We start from the raw sequence: 15749 nt of genomic DNA, 5'->3' as shown, positions 1-15749 counted from the left end.
TTTATGTTTTACAATTAATGAAAGCCTTCAATTGGCCTCAATTTTTTTTTTCCGTTTTGGAAAATTTTGATGCTTTACTTTAGTACAAAACCCAACAAGAGAAGTGAAATTGTTGTTTAATTTCAGAAAAGATGATAAGACTGGATAAGTTAACTTGTTTTTACTAAGGGACGTCTAGATTTAGGGTGTCTACCCAGATTTTATATTTAAAAAGAGCAAAATTGTGGCGCAGCAGGTGACCCATGTACGGAGGCCTTAGTCCTCGACCCGGGTCTGAATCCGACCCGCGGTCCTTTGCAGCATGTCTCCCCCCTCTTCCACCCCCTTCCTGTCAGCCTACTGTAATAAAAAGTGAGCCACTAGAGCCGCAAAAAATCCCCCCAAAAAAACTAATAAAATAAAAATAAATAAAAGGCAAAATTGGCTCCTTGGATTATAAAAGTTGCTTCCGCCTGTTTTAGATGAAACCAAATGACCAAAGACTAAAACATTTAGGTTATATTGGCTGAATGTCAGCAGAGACAGAGAAACCTCTTCAATTAGATCATTTCTGCTCGTCAGAGGCTTTAAGGTAATAATTACACAAACAGGAAGCCAGATGCATATGAACTAAACACAGAATGACCTAAGATAAATTAACACGTGGCATGTAATAATTACTGAATATTAAAACTATATTTAAAAACATGTGTTGGCGTTTATCAGGTGAAAATGAAGAGTTGTAATTGTTTAACAAGAGTAATCCATTGATTCAGTGTGTCTGCTGTGAGGTTTCAGTCTGAATGTGTCACCGCTGAACAGCTGAATAAAGTTTATATGTTTGAATCAGAAACCGTGGCTATAAGATCTTATGTTGTTAGTTTTTCATCACTTTAGCGTTGAACTGTCCAGGCAGACAGAAGTTAACCAGAGAGGCAGTGAAACTTGTCCATGGAGTCTAGTTTATCAGTGATTATGCAGCTGTGGCCAGATTACAGCAGAGGAACCATCGTTCTGCCCAGAACCAGAACCAGACCCAGACCTAGACCTAGACCCAGACCTAGACCCAGAAACATGACCTAGACCCAGACCTAGACCCAGAAACATGACCCAGACCCAGACCTAGACCCAGACCTAGACCCAGACCCAGACCCAGAAACATGACCCAGACCCAGACCCAGAAACATGACCCAGACCCAGACCCAGAAACATGACTAGGGCTGGGTATCATCTAGGATGAGCCGATACGATACGATTCTCGATACATAGCTCAGCTTGCTTTGATTCCAATATCGATATTTATTACTTTGAATTAATGCTCAGTGATTCAATCACCAAAATCAGCCAAATATTATGTTTATGTTCTATTTATTGATCACAGACATATTAACAGGAAAATAAAGTGCATTTGCTTCAATGCATTTAACGTGTCACAGAAACCAAAAATGTGCCCAAACATCTGATTTTAGGGACAAAGGAGCTTCTAAAATCCTGTCGGCCGTTCCACAAATTCGTCTCACTTGCTCTCCTTCGCTGTGAACTGTAATGGTTGCGCTGTAATAACGCCCCCTAGAGGTTGGGAGGTATATCGATATTGAAAGCTAGAATATCGATATTAAATCGTTTTTAAAAATATTGATATTAATCTTTATATCGATTTTTATGCACAGCCTTAAACATGACCCAGACCTAGACCTAGACCCAGACCCAGAACCAGACCTAGACCTAGACCCAGAAACATGACCCAGACCCAGAAACATGACCTAGACCTAGACCTAGACCCAGGCCCACACCTAGACCCAGACCCAGAACCAGACCCAGACCTAGACCCAGACCTAGACCCAGAAACATGACCCAGACCCAGACCTAGACCCAGACCTAGACCTAGACCCAGACCTAGACCCAGAAACATGACCCAGACCCAGAAACATGACCTAGACCTAGACCTAGACCCAGGCCCACACCTAGACCCAGACCCAGAACCAGACCCAGACCTAGACCTAGACCCAGACCCAGAACCAGACCCAGACCTAGACCTAGACCCAGAAACATGACCCAGACCCAGAAACATGACCTAGACCTAGACCCAGGCCCACACCTAGACCCAGACCCAGAACCAGACCCAGACCCAGAAACATGACCCAGACCCAGACCTAGACCCAGACCTAGACCTAGACCCAGACCTAGACCCAGAAACATGACCCAGATCCAGAAACATGACCTAGACCTAGACCTAGACCCAGGCCCACACCTAGACCCAGACCCAGACCCAGACCTAGACCTAGACCCAGAAACATGACCCAGACCCAGAAACATGACCTAGACCTAGACCTAGACCCAGGCCCACACCTAGACCCAGACCCAGAACCAGACCCAGACCTAGACCCAGACCTAGACCCAGAAACATGACCCAGACCCAGACCTAGACCCAGACCTAGACCTAGACCCAGACCTAGACCCAGAAACATGACCCAGACCTAGACCCAGACCTAGACCTAGACCCAGACCCAGACCCAGGCCCAGACCTAGACCCAGACCTAGACCCAGACCCAGACCTAGACCCAGACCTAGACCCAGACCCAGACCTAGACCCAGAAACATGACCCAGACCCAGACCTAGACCCAGAAACATGACCCAGACCCAGAAACATGACCCAGACCCAGACCTAGACCCAGAAACATGACCCAGACCCAGACCCAGAAACATGACCCAGACCCAGAAACATGACCCAGACCCAGACCTAGACCCAGAAACATGACCCAGACCCAGAAACATGACCCAGACCCAGACCTAGACCCAGAAACATGACCCAGACCCAGACCTAGACCCAGAAACATGACCCAGACCCAGACCTAGACCCAGACCCAGAAACATGACCCAGAAACATGACCCAGACCCAGAAACATGACCCAGACCCAGACCTAGACCCAGAAACATGACCCAGACCCAGACCTAGACCCAGAAACATGACCCAGACCCAGAAACATGACCCAGACCCAGACCTAGACCCAGAAACATGACCCAGACCCAGACCTAGACCCAGAAACATGACCCAGACCCAGAAACATGACCCAGACCCAGACCTAGACCCAGAAACATGACCCCGACCCAGACCTAGACCCAGACCCAGAAACATGACCCAGAAACATGACCCAGACCCAGAAACATGACCCAGACCCAGACCTAGACCCAGAAACATGACCCAGACCTAGACCCAGAAACATGACCCAGACCCAGAAACATGACCCAGACCCAGACCTAGACCCAGAAACATGACCCAGACCCAGACCTAGACCCAGAAACATGACCCAGACCCAGAAACATGACCCAGACCCAGAAACATGACCCAGACCCAGACCTAGACCCAGAAACATGACCCAGACCCAGACCTAGACCCAGAAACATGACCCAGACCCAGAAGCATGACCCAGACCCAGACCTAGACCCAGAAACATGACCCAGACCCAGACCTAGACCCAGAAACATGACCCAGACCCAGACCTAGACCCAGACCCAGACCCAGAAACATGACCCAGAAACATGACCCAGACCCAGAAACATGACCCAGACCCAGACCTAGACCCAGAAACATGACCCAGACCCAGACCTAGACCCAGAAACATGACCCAGACCCAGAAACATGACCCAGACCCAGAAACATGACCCAGACCCAGACCTAGACCCAGAAACATGACCCAGACCCAGACCTAGACCCAGACCCAGACCCAGAAACATGACCCAGAAACATGACCCAGACCCAGACCTAGACCCAGAAACATGACCCAGACCCAGACCCAGACCCAGAAACAGACCCAGACCCAGACCTAGACCCAGAAACATGACCCAGAAACATGACCCAGACCCAGACCTAGACCCAGAAACATGACCCAGACCCAGACCCAGACCTAGACCCAGACCCAGACCCAGAAACATGACCCAGACCCAGACCTAGACCCAGAAACATGACCCAGAAACATGACCCAGACCTAGACCTAGACCTAGACCCAGCGGCCGTACTCCCCACCGGACATGCTCTGTTCCCACGCTGTCACTGTTAGTTTACGTTGTTGTTGTTTACGTCGCCGGTGGCAGGAAAAGCAGCCTGGCGCATTTCACCTGGCTGCCTGGAAACTTCTATCTTAGCCTCCTCTGGATACAGAACCAAAGCACGCTGCTGAGGACGTGCTGCTCCTCAGACCACGGTATGAAATCCCTTTGGATTTAGCTTTTATTCCAACACTGACTTCTACTGCCTGAATGGAAAACATACCATATGCAGCCTCTTATCAGTTCAAGACTGACAGAAATAGATCTGCATATAAATTATTTGCTCTTCACCAGGTTCATAAATTATTAAAATCTAACGCCACACAGCAGAATCCACCTGGTTGCTATTTAATAAATTAATGAAGCCAAAAATAAATAAATATTGAAAATATAATTCAATTCTTCACACCCTCTTAAATTATTTTCTCTTTAATATGACTTCTTTTATCTTTACTTTAAACCTAAATCCATAATTTTGGATTTCCCCATATGTTTCCATCCAAATAACTAAAAATGAGATAATAAAGGGAAAGCATTGCTTTTAACAATGACTGCAAACAAAAGAAATCTATGATGTAAATGTGTCAATAATTTAACTATGTTTTTCTGCTGCAGATGTGTTGAAATCATTTTATAATTACTGCCAAAAAGTAAATCCAAAAACATACCCTAAGGACGAAATCACAAGAGTTTAGAAAAGAACTACTGCATCAGTTGTTTGGGCCGCTAAATTAAAATTACACTTTAAACCGGCGGTTGTAGAAAACAGATGCAGAAACACAACCAGACCGACTATCAATCAGAACTTTGGTCACGATAACTGCAATGATGGCTAATCAACAAAACAACCAATATTACATTAAATTAATATTACAACAATGAATGAATGCCATCTTAATGAATATATCGACTTTTTATGTGATTAAAGTTGGGTTCAAGCTGAGCAGTTTCTGACCTTTACAACAACAATAAAAAATGTTGTGCTGAAATATAATCTTTGGTTGTGTGCTTCAGTGGGTTGGCTGATTTAGCAGCTCTCATACTGTGGAAAACACAGACACAAATGAATATGAGTGGAAATCTCTAGTCACTCTTTAAGAGAACAACACTGCAAGAAGGGAACTAAAAGTGAGCAAAATCTTCTTGAAATGAGTGAATTTGTCTTGATTTGAGCAGGAAAATAAGCTGGTCTGCCAATGGAAGGAGTATTTTCAGCCCTAAAATAAGATATTTAGATCAACTGCACATGAAATTATAAGATAGAGATAAATTGTTCTCATTTTAAGTGCAAGAAATCTCATTTCATTGGCAGATCATGTTATTTAGCTGCTCAAATTAAGGGCAAATTCACTCATTTCAAGAAGATTTTACTTAATTCTAGTTCCCTTCTTGCAGTGAGCTGACAGGATGCCCAGAAGGTCCTCTCATCAGCCGGCTGCAGGCTGGAAGCGAGCAGATAGCCCAGCAATTAACCCGCTGATACGAGCCTGTAATGCTTGTGTTACAAAACCGCTAAATAAGCACTAATATTCTGCTAAAAATCAGCAATTATACCAAACAGAGGTTTCTAAAAGATGATCAGAGCGTGAGACTCTCACCCAGCTGGACTGATAACTTCTGACACCGCTCTGCTGCATCATAAAGTCCGACCTTTATTTTATTTCAAACCTTGCAATGCAGCATGAATATTATTAGGATCTTAAAATATCAGCCTTGCACAGCGTGACACTTTATGGTTTTAAAACTCTTAAGGCAACAACATCTCACTTTCATACGTGGAGCAGCATAAAAACTAAAAAACTTTGAAATCTAGTCTATTCACTGCTTTCACACACAGTCGGCTCAACAGAAAGCTGCGGTTTTAGCCTTTCATATTATCTTTAATATAAATCTACAGGTTTAGCAGAGACTTAAAGGTTTAGGGGACGGTAAACAGTAACTTTTGCTTTAAAAGATTTGATTTAGTTCTTATTTTATGTGATAGATTTATTAGTTTTTTGCTCCTGTTTTTTGGCTAAGTTATGGTTTCTCTTCTTTTTCAGGAAGCAAACATTTTCTAGATATTTTTAGCCACTGTGTGCAATAAATATAGAAATATTTAACATTTCTATGAATCCTAAAGTTTCAAATAGCTGACAACTGGTTTATTCTGAAAAAGAAAATGACATAATGACAATCACTTCCCATCCATCTGCCTTTACACACATTTGTTTGCCTTATATGTTATTTGCAGGGTCCTTTCTAGAAGGCAGGAATTCGGTTTACTCAGATTTCTCAACCGGCAGACTGTTGCAATGCGTGTTCAGCCATAAGGGCGGTCTGCGCCCAGCTCAGGAACAAAGACGGAGCAAACAGAGGCCTGAGCTATACGCACCGCCAGCGAAGGTATGGCTGATGACGCTTATTCAAACAACCTCTCCTCATTCTGGATAATATATTAACTCAGCTCCACCCGCCCTACAAATTCATATAACTACAAAAAACACAGACAGCATTTAAATATTAGACTTCTGGAATTAGTTTATGCCTTTGTCCTCTCATAATAAAAGCGTAAAGCATCTTTAATCAGCATTAGACCACAGAATAATCACCAGTTTGACTCAGTCTGGAAACACATGACCCAAACATGACACACGCAGCCACCAAACGTCATATTATTGTTGCCACAGAGCGGACGCATCGTTAAATGAGCTGGGTGGAGGTTGTTGCCGTGAAAAAGAACGAGGAAAAACCCAAAGTTTGCCGCTCTGTTAAAGCAGAAACTGCTGAAAAATCTGGTGCCGTCGTAACGAAACAATCTTGAGGTTAAAATCTGTAACGAGGTCACATGACACCAACGTTATGCACAAACGCATGGGGAGGAAGTGCTAGGTCATGCCATGCCAAGAGTTTGGTACAAGCATAACGTCTTCCTTTAAGTGTGAATGTCTTCAGACGTGTGTGTCTGTCACACAGGCAGAGGGACGGTGCATCCATTAATGACCACCTGGCTATAAAAAGGGTTCTCTGGTTTAAAAATACACTTTACAGCCAGATTAGCATCTGCTTTGTGTACGGCGCTCTGCACACGACGAGGCACACCTGAGAAAGGTGTGTCAAAATTCCTCAGATAAATTGCTTTTGTGTTCTGCAGTAATAGCTCACATTAGAAACCTTTAGAAAAATCTAACTTGTAGATAAAGTAGTTTTATCCAGTGGGGGAAATAAAACCCAACATTAAAGGATAACTTTGTCATGTCTTATTTTGCCAACAGGACAAGTCTTCTCTAACATTGCACAGGGTGGAGCTCACTGGTCTTTGAGCGGTACTTTTATTATCTCCCTTCTCTCCAGCTCAGCACGCAGCGCCTCTACAGAACTGAGGTACCGCCACTGGGAGGGCCACAGGAGAGGAATATCTTTTTCTGAGAAACCATTGCTGTGTTATTTTGGCTCATTACCAGAGTTAAAGATAAAATTATGACCCATTTTTGGCAGAAACCACCCGTTTCACAGCTAAAATGTGCTGATACTGTGTGTCATGTGTGAATTCTGAGCCGGCGTCTCATCAAGACTTCATTATGGTTCCATAATGATAATAAAAACTTTTGATTCTTGATTCTAAGAAGAATCGATAAGAGCTAGGAGCTCTAACGAGGTTCCCAGGGCGTCTAGAAGAGCGTCTCAGATCCTCCACCTGTCAAATACCAGGCATGAGCTGCTTTCCTTACGCAGACACACCTGAGTGTTTGTTGGTCAAAAGCTCGGTCTTAGTTTCACCTCATCAGCGCAGGCGGCTCCACATAAAGCTGAAGGAGCGTTTAGTGAACTGTAAACATTTAAGTTCTGTGACGGTAGGAGTAACAAGCGGTCTATAATCGCTGATATGGAGACTAGCTGGCAGCGTTCTGCCAGACAAAGAGAGAGTTTTGAGGAGCTCACCTTCCTGCTTTCTGGTTGCAGTGGCAAATAAAACTTCAGTCCCCGTCCCGCCTGGTTTTGGTCACAGGCTGTACATTTCAGCAAGTTTAGACTTAGACAACTTTATTTTGTGTCAGTGGAAACGTAATGCATGTGGTACAGAGTCCATTTGTTGCTTCAGCAGTTCAGCAGTCTGAAGCATGTGTGTTTGTTTCAGTCACTACTTTCTTATTCCCCTTTCCCGACAAATTAAGATCAAAACGCATTTGGTTCACCCCAACATAATGTTCTCTCGTCTTTCCTGTTTTGAAGAGTGGCTGTGAGAATTTATTTTAATAACAGAGGCAAAAAAAATACATACATTTTATAAAAATTGTTCAAGATGCCAATAAAACTATAGTCTAGGGTTGGACAATATAGAAAAAAAAAAAACATATCGATAAAATAGAAATCATATTGATTGATATCGATAATTACCAACTAATTCAAAACATATATTTTAAGTGCAGCCCTGGTCCTTTTATGCTGTTGCTTAGCAACCTATTTTTAGATACAGACACACAAACACTGAATTTAAACTCAACTCTTTATTCTACCAACTTTTTACCAAAACTGCAAGTTTCTAAAAAAGAAAAAAAGAATGCATGTTCTCTGAACTCTTTGAAGGGGGTGGAGCTTCCTGGGTCTGCGCTGTGATTGGTTAAGAGGATGTAATGACTGTAATATTAATCTATATAACTAGAATGCAAAAGGAAGGAAAACTGTTATTCTATTGAACTTTTTATTGACCCTTTTTTCTATCATCGATATCCGTTTATCGATCGATGTATATAGTTATTGAATTATCATCCAGCCCAACTACGGTCAGCAATTTTGTTATAAATAACAGGATAAAGCATTTTTTTTTATTAATACTTACTAAGTGGAATCAAATGAAAGTTGTATTTTTCTCAAACTTTCTGTGTGAGAATTGCATCCTGCAGTAAAAGAGGAATTAATTTTCTAGCATGTGCTGTAACACAGGGACAGTTAGCGATGGAGGACTGGCGTGTCAGCTGGAGTAAAGTTTCCTCACCTGTAGCCAGGAAGCGATGAGCAGCCAGCAGCAGCTGAGGGGAGATCTTCACCTTCGATTCGCTCTCGTTTTTGAAGGCAGAAAAGTCCCTCTTGTTCTTGTTGGGCGCCACTTTTATCCTGGTGCGATTGTCAGCTGAGAAGTGATGCAGACAGCAGAGAAACTTATTCATTATTCAGATTAACAGAGTTCAGAATAAGCGTCTGAAAGGTTAAAGATCAACACAGGCGTGGTTAATATTCCTACATATGAGTGAATAGCCATTTGGCAAATAAATTAAAAAGTTAAGTAATGTTGAAAACAAAGACTTACTGTATTGGTCTGATTCATCCAGAATCTCTGATTTAATTATTTCCTCGATGACGTCTTCAAGAGTGACCAAGCCCAAAACCTCGTAGAAGGGATCTCCCTCCCCCTCGTTGTTCACCTTCTGGACAATGGCCAGGTGGGACTTCCCTGGAGGAAACACAGAGCTTAATCCGTAAGATTCCCTGAAATTTTACCCGACAGAAATCAAATGAGGACAAACATTTGGCTGCAAAACAGAGAGCAATGCATATTATTTTAGTTCAACTGTTATTGTAATATCTTTAATTAATTAATCCCTTTGACTTTCACCTTAATGAAAAGCTTTCTGTGTCACTGTAGATGCCGTGCAGCAGAGAAACAACGGCATGCAACTGATAATCTGGTAACAACATTAGTGCTGGTCAATGAAAAGACTTCAATATTTTATGGATAAACAGAAAAGCAACAACAAATATAAAGGAAAGCTTTAAATTCAATAAGACACCATCTTAACAGGCACTACATGGGGCTACTGTTTTTTAAGCATTGATGGAAAAAAACTTTGCAAACAGTCGTGTGAATTTGTGTTTTGGGTCATTTTCTGGTTGTGCTCGAACGTATTTGCATTTTTAAACATTTTGTTAAAGAAAGTGTCATATTTAAGTGCCGCAATTCAAGATGCATTTGGATTCAAAACCTATTTAATGAGTTATTATCAATGTTTTAACACTGACTATTAATTAACCGCACCAGAATGATTACAGGTCTGTGTAAAACGCTAATGTGTCCTGAGGGAATCACAGCGGGAGACGATAAACCACAGTGGGGAACCGATCCGCACATTTTGTTACTACTGTTGTCTGAAAGAAAGCTCTGATTCTTAGATTAAATGCAAGAATTAGATAAAGAGATCATATATGTAATAAATCAGCATTAAATATGATTACAGCACTGGGTCAATCCTCTTTTAGCTGTTCAGGTCACATTAAATATAACTTGCAGTTTATTTTCTCGCTATTTAACACTAAAATCAAACATCATGCAAATCTCAGATGTGATCTGGGTGTCTTCTTTTTGCTAAAATAAAAAAAAAAAAGCCAGAGTCCCGTGATTCTGATACCAGTAGTGATATCCAACAGCCGATGTACTGGCTGATACAGTCAGGGCGGGGTCTAGTAAATAGCCCGTTAAGGTGTACTGGTTGTTGCAGGCGGGGGGGGGGGGGGTCTGAGCTTTGGCCAGGCCGGTTACTGTACAACACAACGCTGAGGCACAACCTTTTCCCAGAGCAGATGGCAGCCGGCTGCGGCGCCGCCTCCGTCCCGGTAAAGCTCTGAATAATTTACGACACGGAGACTATGGAGTGGCCTGTTCTCTGGATGGAGAACATCCTGAATTTACCGCTGGGATAAAACACATTCCTACGTTACATAAACATATGAGATTAAATGACGATGCAACATTTCAAGCAGTTCTCGTGTCAGCTGGAGTCATGACGAAGAGGGAAGCGGTGGACTGAGTGACCCACAGAGGTCCGACACCTGTCTTTGTGTCCAAAATAAAAGCAGCAGTAGTGGGATTTACAAAGAGCTCATATGACCAGCAATTAGACAAAGACCAAAGGCCCAAAGTGCTTCTGATGCGTGTCCTTGATGTCAGCCAGCGCGTCCCCACAAACTGAGCGCCGCTGCAGCGTCACGCAAACATGCGCCGCACATTCTCAGCCGTGACCTCGCCTCGTTTCATACATAAATAGACTTCATGGACTTTGAGGAATCCGTTTCCCTGCAGGATGGCTTTACAGCCCCGCTCAGTATATGATGACAAGAGACAACGCGTCAGCCGTGTTCAGCTTGGACATCTCTAGAGAAACCTGGAAGGCACCCTCTGATCAGAGATGTTTGATTAGGGCTCAAATTCTGATTCATGGCTGGCTCCTCATAATCTGCCTGATAGTTTCATCCTCCAGATTATATACAAGCTGATTACATCACAGCGAGGCGACAAAGGCTGTCCAAATTCAAAGGCTCCACCAAACGCTTCCTTCTTTTCCCCAGATTTCCAGGATAGGTCCGGTGTTTCAAAGCGTGATGCATTACATTTCCAGTGACACAAAATTAACTTTTAAGAAGAATGTACCTATGTAAAACTCAAATATTTGCTCAGTTCACTAAAAACAGCTAGCTCGTATCGCTAGCTGTTAGCACATTGTTTTCAGAGACGTCTGTCCCTGATGTGCTAACAGCTAGCTCGTATCGCTAGCTGTTAGCACATCGTTTTCAGAGACGTCTGTCCCTGATGTGCTAACAGCTAGCTCGTATCGCTAGCTGCTAGCACATCGTTTTCAGAGACGTCTGTCCCTGATGTGCTAACAGCTAGCTCGTATCGCTAGCTGCTAGCACATCGTTTTCAGAGACGTCTGTCCCTGATGTGCTAACAGCTAGCTCGTATCGCTAGCTGTCGGCTGGCTGGGCGGTCGAGGCTTAAATCCAGACATAATTCAGTCAGATGAACGGTTAATGTTTTGGTTCATGTCAGTGCTCCATTTGTTACTGAGAAACCCAGTTTGGCGGACATTAAGAGTTAAGCTTTATAACGAGATAGCTTTAGTTTAAGAGTTATCTGGCTGCCACTGGCAACACCACTCTTCAGTGTGGAAGTGCTTACTGATAGAAAACAGTTAGCTGTTGTCATTGTTACTGAAGTGGTTCAAAGGTGAAGTCAGGGGAAACTGAAATGCTCTGAGTGTTTGGGGAGCGGGACAGACGTGGGAGGGCTGCGCTATCAGCTACATTCTCATCAGAGATCTCATAATGAGGTAAAACGCCCTGTAGGGCATGTTGTCGTAAACATGGCTGGTTTATAACGTCTGGTGCTCAGGTGACATTTATATTTAGAAGCCATATCTCTTGAGTTAAATCATTGTAATTATGGGATGGGCACCGGTCCATAATTTAACTGCTAACTTTATCAGTGTCCCCAAGTAATGTCAGCATCCTCCAATTGTTTTTTAATCCCTCAGCAAAATGCCACCACCAGAGAAAAGGCTTAAACAACAGCAGCAGGAGTGACTTTGTTTTCTTAAAAAAGTAACGTCAGTGTGACGAGGACACCTAATCATACCGGCTGTTTAACATGTTTGACATTATATTAGACATGTTAAATAATATCTTATCAGGAGACTGATAGTACATAAATAAAGAGGCAGTGGAGGCAATAAAACTTGGAGAGACTGAGGAAGCGCGAGTGATTAGTGATACAAATATTATTAAAAACCACAGGGAGCTTCAGGCTGTGAGGTAAGGTTTAAAAATCCCATTGTTGATAGGCTAGATCCAGGAGAACAGCTGAGGACTGATGTCGGTGGATTTTATAGTCATTATTTCAGTATTTATATAAAATGTACAAGTTTCACTTTTTGAATGGAATTACTGAAGAAGAAAAATCCTGATATTCTAATTACATGAACAGCACCTGTACATAAATCCATTTTTGACCAATAAAACACTGGAAGAATAGAAACATTTGCTTAAATTATAGTTCTTATAAAATGGTAAAATCTGAGCCAGCAGGTCAAAGCTTTAGAAAAGCCTTAGTTCAGAAATCGGCCACAAAATTTGAATGAATCTCTAATAGTATAAGATAAATAGTATCAAACAATAGCTTTTTGATCAAATTCCCCAGGATGTGTTGGACCTTTAGGCATACTTCTGCACAGCAGATCCTTGTTTCTGACATCAGGGAATGATAGAAAGAATATAACAGCGTCCCACAGAGACAAAGCCCCCAGGGAACATTCATTAACCCATTTTTGTTCATCCCACAGAAAAAAATAAAATAAAAATCCCTGTAGCAACTAAAACAGAGACATAATGTAATGGAAAAGGTTGTGTGTTAGTGTTTGTGTGCAGCGCTGAGTCAATATTTCAGAGGAAGGAGAACCCCGGGGGACACGCCCCCACTTAGTGGAGTCACTGGAGAGTCTATCCACTCTTTGGAGCGCACACACATTACAACACACACACACACAGTAACACACACACACACACACACATTACAACACACACACCTGAGAAGGCTTCCTGTGCATCTGCAGATCTTCAGACATATTTATTTATCACAAAACATGATGCAGATGAACAGAACGGTGCACCACTGTCACCTCAGCCACAAACAGAAATACACACAGCTGGCTTTAACTTTAGAGTGTCATGACAGCAGAGTGACAACGATATCTGCATAAATTCCCATCTTTCATAAACAATCTGCAATATCAAGTAAAAAAGAGATACTGCTTTTAGTGCTGCTGAACTTACTCAAGAAAATTATCTATGTGGACAATTGCATCGTTGCACCCCTGCTGAATAATCCTGTAAATTTATCAAAACATTTATCTGTCCAGGAAGGCAGCACCATATCTACAAAACATGCAAACGCGATAGTATTGCAGTCAGTTAACCCATATTTAATTGTTTATTTTATTCCCATACCGCTCTATATTACTTTTGGCATCTCATATGCTAGACATATGCATAAAGTCTAAGCATCAAGGATACTTAAAATCAATGTAAAATCAATGTAAATGACCAATAATATAGTAACACGAAGAGCATAAATTGACTAAATTTAGGAAATTGCAACAGAGCAGTTGTGATATTACACCCATTTCAATTACTGTATTTTTTGGACCATAAAGCACATTATAACTTTTATATTGAATTAACTTACTAGGTTTATTGTTGCTAGCGCATACTCCAGGCTGCTTTACATGAATGCACTTCTAGTTTAGACATTACAGTCAGGCAGTCTGGTAGACAGCTCAGGGGTCCTCAGGTTGTGACACAGCGTAATGCTCCTAATATCCATTGAGCGGAGCAGCTTCATTGCTAACCAAAGTCGTACTTACACATTTTAACAGATTTATGAGCGCATTCTACCACATAAAACAGTCAGTAAGCACAACAGTGATCATAGATAAACCGCACCGTCAATTTGTGAGAAAATTTAAGGATTTTAAGTGCGTCTTAAAGTCCGAGAAATACAATATCTCTGATTTCAATCTAACTGTTCTAAAAGGTCCCAGCTACAAATTTCTCATTAAAATGGTGAATTCTTCAAAAATAATACAGCCACAGAATGTCCAGAGTAGTGCAGAATAAAAATTTTAATTTTACTGAAAAATCATTACATAGTATATAAATAACTGTTTAATAATTTCAGAGGGGTCCAAAATACATAAATACTTCCTTCTGGTTACGATGCCAGCGTTAACGCCAAAGGTTTCTGCACCAATAGGAATAGTGGGTTGAAGTGAGGCGGAGTTCAGGCGTTGCCAGATCGTAGTAGCTCTGTGATAGCGCTGAGAAAGCACTTCTTCCCTGCGTTACGTTTCCCAGACTGAAGCGGACAAAAAAAGAAGCAAAACGAGGACGAACATCGGTCAAGTTTTTGAGCGTTGGTGCCGATTTAAGGAAGCCACGAGGAAGTTGCTGTTTTCCTTCTGGACAGTTGAGTTAAATGTTTGCTAATGCTAACAAAAGGACCTGGCAACCATCTGCTGCCGGCCTTATGAACAAGGCCAAGAGCCGCCGTGAAACTGGACCCTGCCTCTCCCCCCCGTTCAGGACTTACAAGCTTCTGCGTTACATTAAGGCACAGTTTGCTGAGTGTATACAGCTTCTGTCTATACATCCTTTTACTTCTTATTTTACTGTATTCTTATTTTTTGTCTGCACCATCAACACCAAGTCAAATTCCTTGTAAGTGCAAACCTACTTGGCGATTAAACTTGATTCTGATTCTGATCTGGTAAACATTACCACTGAGGGCTGGAACGAGAGCTGGCAGGTGCGCCACCTACTGGTCAGGAGGAGTTAAAAATTGTAGCTTTAACTTGATGATACTCCTCTTACACACTGTATTTATTTGCAGGCTGTTAAAGCCTTTCTAAAAGACTTTAACAACAACAATCATGTAGACTGAACTTTTTACCCTTCTTTTAGGGAGAGTCAAGAATATACAATTTTCTCGGTAATCCCTTCTACGCATCTTGATACTCCCTAGCCTTCTTTTAGGAAGTATCAAGACTATCCTAGAAAAACAGGGGGGGGGGAGCAGAATTTACGAAAACAGGAAGTGAGAAGCAAACTGACCTTTGTCAGAAATGGTAAACTCCTCTGAGCTACAGCTTCTCTTTTTTCTCTCCCAGCACTTCCACTACGTTCACCAGCAAGTGAACAATACAAGCTTTCACTGCAAAGCCAGAGTCAGTGAATAGTTGTCTTTGTGCAGCAGCAATATTGTGAAGCAGCTTCATGTTTCCTCTGGGACAGCAAAGCATTGCTCTGCAGACGCCCAGAGATATTCACCGCAGGTGATCTGACCTTCCAGCTAAGTTTCTCTGCCCTCTGGCTGTTCCATCACCAGCCAGTAAGCCAGCCGGTGTGTTGACACAAAACA

At 42.3% G+C, this 15749-nt stretch overlaps 1 protein-coding gene across 3 annotated transcripts in view; it reads right to left on the bottom strand.

Moving 5' to 3' along the window:
* LOC105938174 (metal transporter CNNM4) overlaps nucleotides 1–15749 on the bottom strand; it is a 60169-nt gene that overhangs the window by 29491 nt on the left and 14929 nt on the right. For all 3 annotated transcript variants that reach the window (XM_021307191.2, XM_036144392.1, XM_012879819.3), the window contains exons 2-3: nucleotides 9315–9458; nucleotides 9003–9137 (exon numbers count right to left, since the gene is read on the bottom strand). In XM_021307191.2, coding sequence (XP_021162866.2) covers nucleotides 9003–9137; nucleotides 9315–9458 — 279 coding nt within the window. The remainder of the gene's footprint in view (nucleotides 1–9002; nucleotides 9138–9314; nucleotides 9459–15749) is intronic.

The sequence above is a fragment of the Fundulus heteroclitus genome, chromosome 12 (genome assembly GCF_011125445.2).
Source record: "Fundulus heteroclitus isolate FHET01 chromosome 12, MU-UCD_Fhet_4.1, whole genome shotgun sequence".
NCBI classification, from domain to species: Eukaryota; Metazoa; Chordata; class Actinopteri; order Cyprinodontiformes; family Fundulidae; genus Fundulus; species Fundulus heteroclitus.
The sequence above is the reverse complement of the archived record's forward strand: the minus strand, read 5'-3'. Positions and strand labels throughout refer to the sequence as shown.